Raw genomic sequence first — 5,683 nt, 5'->3', positions numbered from 1 at the left:
TGAGACCGCCAATGCTGATTTCATTCCAGGCATTGCAAATCCTGGTTTCTCTTCAGTATTTCTGGATTATGCTGAAAATTAAAAATGACATTTGACGTGCCACATCAATATTGTCTACACGTTGCAACCAATCAGTTGCATGGAGATTTCCTATCGGTTTAGAGGGTTCACTGCCTCTTCCCAAATTAGTCGACTCTTAAAAGGACCGACCCAGCTCAATCCTGAATTAGTCGGAACCTATCTTATGAAACCACAAGTGTTTCGTGGAATCTAGTCAAGATTTATATATGATATTTTTTAAATCACTTTCACAATTCCTGCAAAATACGGCAGGGGTGCGATAGAATCATGTTTAACAAAAGCAACAGATAGAAAGCGCCCTTAATGGCTAATATATGTATGAATAGCATCTCCGAAATTTAAACTCAGTTTCTCTTAATATTTAACAGATAGCCGCTGTCGTAGACATTTCAGTATCTAGTACAATAGTATATCCAGGCTCTAGCAGTATGTATAACGAACATGCAGAACTCTCATCAATAGGGTAAACTCTACCTATTATTCTGAAATTCATGTATGGTCAAATTCTTGTTAAGCCTAAGAGTACTAACCAGAGAACATAAATAGCTTCTCGTGGCACCTATTCACGGATGTGAATCTAATAATGCAGAGGCATCAAAATGGGAAATTACCCCGTCACTTAAAAGTCGCATTGCAGCCCCCCGAGAGAATTTCCTGGCGAATAGAAAGCAAGGAATGAGCGTTGAGTTGCTACTGCACCACTCTGTTCGATACTCGGTTTCGTAGTACACGTGGTTTATACTCTGCAAAGGTTCGAGAAGTGAAAGAACAAGAAGTGAGACAAGCAATAAAGGATGTAATGAAGGTTGATTGTCATCAGACAGGCCAGGCTGTGCCAACTCACAAACCCAGCAGACCATATATGATTTATTTAGCCTGGTCTTCGGACCAGGCCTGGCCCAGCAGGCATAGGCACATAGACCACATGGATTGCAGTCTGGTTTAGTCAGCTGTGTCTATTCCCAAAGTATCTTTTACAGATAGGTATATAGTTGGATTTCCCAAGAGGACCAAACTTGCAAAATATAAGCATGAATAAATCAGTTGTTAGTAAGGAGAAGCAATTGTCTGGCACAAGTAGGTTAGAGCATGGTACGAACCTTTATTTCATTTATTTGTTTTGTCCTCGCGCTCATGTAAGTAAATGTAAAAGGATGCCAACCGTTCTCATTTGTTGCCGCCGACTGGTTCCACAGAGTGTACGTTACTGTTCTTCGCTCAAGCTCAGATTCAAGATCATTCATCTGCGCAATATAAGAATAAGGGACGAGATTTGTACCACAAAATTTGTGTGTGATTAGTAAATGATGCTAACATCGATAAGGGTCTAGAGAATGTATCAGTAAGAGGAGACTAGCAAAGGAAATGGAAAAGCTCAATGCATCTATTTCTTACAGCAAACAATGTCTGCACATAGTGTTCATCGGGAATGCAGTTGTGCTGCTTCTGACGTCTCTGCATTTGGAAAGAAAATCAAGTTTCTGATCAAATTAGTCAATCCCCTGACACCATACCCCAGAGACGAGTGCAAAGCCTAGACAATAAAATAGTGTCTAATACATTCAAAAGGCAACTGAGAAAAATTATTAGCATGAGCTCCTCAACTTGAAAGGCAATTGAGAAAAGTTTCCAAGGCTGAAGACTGAAAATCAGACAGATGACGTTAGAATATACTTGTCCACCTCTTCATACCAACTAAACTAGCCTCCATTGTTGCCTAATTTGGCAAATTCAAATAAACCACTCAAAAAATAGCAAAACATGCATCAAACCATCGATAGGTACAGATGCAAATCCAAAATGGAAGAGATAGCTTAAGAAAAAGAATATCAGAAATACCAAAGCAAAGAGAATATAATCTCAAAACAATATTTGCTTAATCCACACACCAGGTGCCTCTAATTAGTCTAGAAGATATTTGGCATTTGTAGTTTAAACAGGACACCAGAGATGCAGTTAAATGATCAAATAGTATAAAGATGCTACTGATTGGCACGACAAAAATCTTAAAGCTAAGTTAGCATTCAAATTTTCAAATAGTATGGAGAGTTGCTGACAAGCTGCACGCATATACTTTGACTAGTCACTAATTGAGACAATCTTAAAGATCAGATCAGCATTACTTACAGCGTTCAGCTTTCCCATGCTGACATCTATAGGTGGCCGCCTCTGGAATAGAAGTACCAAACTAATGAATAGTGACAAAGCATTTATTAATGTATTTTAACGGATTTAAAAACCAGTGCATCAAGATGGATATTGGTCCATTTCGCACCTTGCAGAAATTCTTGAAAACTGAAATGATTTCTTCATCATCTACAAGCACTTCCGCATGTCTACGAATAAGGGCAATCCACTGAAATTACATATGAATGTGTCAAAGCAATGATTGCAAGAAGCAGAAGAAAATGCATCAAGGTTAAAATATAGATCCAGGTGATTAAAAAACAAAAAAATCATAGTGGATCCTAGAATTTTAAATTTGGAAACTTTGGCCTTCAAGTTTCAACAGGCCAGAGCTAAGCTGCAATGATTGGAGAAGTGAAGCAACAATAATGAAAGCTTGCATAGAGATGGGAAGTCAAAATGACTCAATCTTTTGGATAATGCAAGCCATCAAAATAATCACATATTAACCATAATATAAAGATATTCATAATCTATCTCGGACAACAACTATCAAGGAAAGAATTCTCAACATGAAACAGAGCTAATCAGTGATTGGTTTTCAGGAGATAACCACATCCCAGTCCAATTTGTAAAGAATCAAAGTGCTAAGTTCCAAAGTGAAATAGTGGAATGTTGTAATGTTAAATATACTTTCTACCTATCGTAGTGATGAGAGGTGCTATTTCCAGTAGGTGCACATGGACTTCCATTTATAAAGTTCACATAAAACAAATGATGAAAAATCAAACAATCTCTCTAGACAAGCAACGGATTCTATGCTGACCAAGGAGAACATCAAAAGGTAGTAAAAAATTTTATCATTAAATGATGTATAAAGCACATGGTAGATAACCTGGGAACCTTTTCGCCATTTGTCCCTTGGTATAGTGGGTGACATTTTTGGGTTGTAGCGTCCTTCCTTCGCATCAATGAAACTGGAACAGAGTAATCAGTACCACAAACTACTGAGAAAATTCGAAAGCAAAAATTTAAAAGCTCGTGAGAGTTATAGCATTTTAAGTAGGAACTGTAATCTGCAAACGGTAAGCTTGCGAGTTCAACTATGCCACTCACCTGTCTACAAAACTCCTTGGAGAAGCCATCAAATACTTGTATATATAGCTAAAGTTGTACAGTGGAACACAACTGCAAAAAACAAGGTGCAAAAACTCAGAAATAAAGTAACCAATTTACAATGAAATCTTCCCGAGAAAGGTAGACTAAAGCGGTACTACTGCACAACAAAGAGTAATTATTGATCTGATTGAGGCGAACTGGGAGGAATTCATTGGGTAGATTCCTCTTTTGTTTTGAAGAAACATTCACTGGCCTTATTAGCAACTGTATCATAAAGTAACTATTTAAATTCTTCCAACACATTGCATCAATGAGATTACCAAGAAAGCAAGGCTGTCTGTTTAAATAATCGCCAAGTCTTATGGCAAGAATAGTCCTAACAATTTTTTCATAGCGTAGGAGTGATCCAGCAGTTAATAAATGAGTTCCGGTGCCAGGAATATCAGATTTCCATTTTATGATGAATCAAAAGATTCTTTTTTTTCCTTAATTTTTTTTTCCTTGGTTAAAAGAGGCTTTTCAAGTGATCAGGATAACCAACCTATCTGAAAGGAGGACAAATCTTTGATTTGCAGGATCCTCAAGAGCTGTTGCAAACAATAACCTCTCTGCTTCAATCATAGTAGACTCTCCCCATGCCACCTATTAATATGAAATCGTGAGATTCGCATCTGCCATCATAGAGACCCGGAGAAAAAACAAATATATAAATTGAAAGTTGGGAGAGAAAATGAAGCTGGCAAACATAAGGACTGCCATCTGATGTATAATTCAGAACAAGATCAGCTTGTCAATCAAAGAACACCATATAGTCCGTTGGTTGGGAAGATTTTAAGAAATTAAGCTTAATCTCAAAAACCAAATGAAGCAACAGCAAAATTTACACTCCCTTTTCAAAGTTTGTTACACCATGCAACTCAAATGACAAGAAACAAAAAGCAAGCTTGAATTTTGCTTCAGTTTTCATGATTGAATCACCTGAATGCTATCCCTGAGCTGCCGATTATAGAAGAAGTGCGACCTCGTGGTCGACTCATCGAACACGAATCCCGGTTCGGAGTGTATGTATATCGAGAATTTAGCAGCATCGACATCCTGCGAGGAATTTCTCGCTTTACTCTCCCAAACAATAAAAAAAAAAAAAAAAAAAAAAAAAGCCACTGAAGAGATGACAATCCTGAGGAGTGGAGAAAATGGAGGAGGCGGAGGCGCACCTCGAAGAAGCTGCTCCAGAGGAAATCGAGCGGGAGGTTTCGGCGGACAAGGAAGAGGAATGCGAGCTTGGGGGTCCCGGAGAAGCCACGGCCTAAGGAGAGGGATCTCTCCCGGGAGAGGGCGAGGGGAGAGAGACGGGGCTGGTGGTGTAGCCTGAAGAGGGCGAAGGTGAAGAGGGAGACGGAGAGGATGAGGACAATCTTCCAGCCGAGCCACAGCACGTGGTGCGTCGGGATTGTCGGCGGCGGCAACTTCTTCGTCATGTTGCTTCCTGCAAATAACAGCCAGCGGAGCCGTAAATCACTGAACAGAATCCGAGCAGATGGAGAGAGAGAAAGGGAGAGGAAGATTACATTTGATGGAGGGATGGTAGAGGGAAGAGAGCATTTGGATGGAAGGGTTTCGGCGGTGGCACAGGAGCGGAGGGTGAAGCCTCCTTCAATGGAGGAATCACAATCACTGTCGTGCAGTCGTCGTCTCCTTCTTCTGCTGCTGCTGCTGGCCTTCCTCGTTGAGTGCAAGCAAGGCATGTAAACATTTCACGGTCTTGTCCTGACGTCAATGCCGGGTTGAGAAAGTCTCTTTCACTTTCACACTTTCATCAGTGTTTTCACTTAGCTGTCAAAACGCACCGTTTATTTTGAACCTTTTTCTCATAGGAAATTGTAATATTGTAATACTATTTGTAATTGAAAAACAATTTGTTTCTCAAGAAAAAAATTTTAATTTTTATTTACAATTTTTTTATAAAATAATTATACATCATATTTTCGTTAAAAATAAAATAAGAGAATTCAAAAAGTTGAGAGTAGTTAAATTTTCTTATAACCATATATATATATGTATGTTTATAACAGATAATGAACCTTGAGTAATGTTTTCAATAATTGAATGATATAGGTATTTAAGATATATAATATTGCATTTATAATGGATGAAAAATTATACAATAAAATTAAGAAGATCAAAATTGCAATGAGAGTAACTCACTTCGACATTTACGAGATTATTAAAGTAACATTATAAAAGTATAATATTTCAGAAAATATAAGATCCGGACACGGTATGACGTAAAAGGTATAATCGAGATACTTATTTAGTGTATAGTAAGAGATAATGGAAGTAAGGTGTGGGGAGAATT

The 5,683-nt window shown here is 38.3% G+C and overlaps 1 protein-coding gene across 2 annotated transcripts; it reads right to left on the bottom strand.

Annotated features, from left to right (window-relative positions):
• Positions 1 to 367: 367 nt before the first annotated feature.
• LOC116204085 (glycosyltransferase BC10-like) lies at positions 368 to 5,078 on the bottom strand. Of its 2 annotated transcripts, XM_031536148.1 has the most exons (11): positions 4,896 to 5,075; positions 4,542 to 4,813; positions 4,306 to 4,422; positions 3,869 to 3,969; positions 3,325 to 3,396; positions 3,104 to 3,185; positions 2,357 to 2,437; positions 2,209 to 2,250; positions 1,477 to 1,536; positions 1,182 to 1,325; positions 368 to 824 (listed from the first exon to the last, which is right to left on the bottom strand). In XM_031536148.1, the coding sequence occupies exons 2-11, from the start codon at positions 4,803 to 4,805 to the stop codon at positions 645 to 647; spliced, it is 1,143 nt and encodes a 380-aa protein (XP_031392008.1). In that variant the 5' UTR covers positions 4,806 to 4,813; positions 4,896 to 5,075; the 3' UTR covers positions 368 to 644. The 2 variants fall into 2 exon arrangements, 1 of the variants encoding a protein (XP_031392008.1); XR_004156342.1 differs by lacking the exon at positions 368 to 824 and having other exon boundaries at positions 1,196 to 1,325; positions 2,209 to 2,269; positions 4,896 to 5,078.
• Between the last annotated feature and the right edge of the window lie 605 nt (positions 5,079 to 5,683).

The sequence above is a fragment of the Punica granatum genome, chromosome 4, assembly GCF_007655135.1.
Source record: "Punica granatum isolate Tunisia-2019 chromosome 4, ASM765513v2, whole genome shotgun sequence".
NCBI lineage: Eukaryota > Viridiplantae > Streptophyta > Magnoliopsida > Myrtales > Lythraceae > Punica > Punica granatum.
Note: the sequence above shows the minus strand (reverse complement) of the source record. Positions and strands in the feature narration are given on the sequence as shown.

What these genes read in the sequence shown, in the direction of transcription:
- LOC116204085 (XM_031536148.1), bottom strand. Translation starts at nt 4,805, where the DNA reads ATGACGAAGAAGTTGCCGCCGCCGACAATCCCGACGCACCACGTGCTG. An exon ending in GCATGGGAAAGCTGAACGCT is followed by an intron (nt 1,537 to 2,208) that starts GTAAGTAATGCT and finishes TTCCAAATGCAG; the next exon opens with AGACGTCAGAAGCAGCACAA. An exon ending in AACAAATAAATGAAATAAAG is followed by an intron (nt 825 to 1,181) that starts GTTCGTACCATG and finishes GAACCTTTGCAG; the next exon opens with AGTATAAACCACGTGTACTA.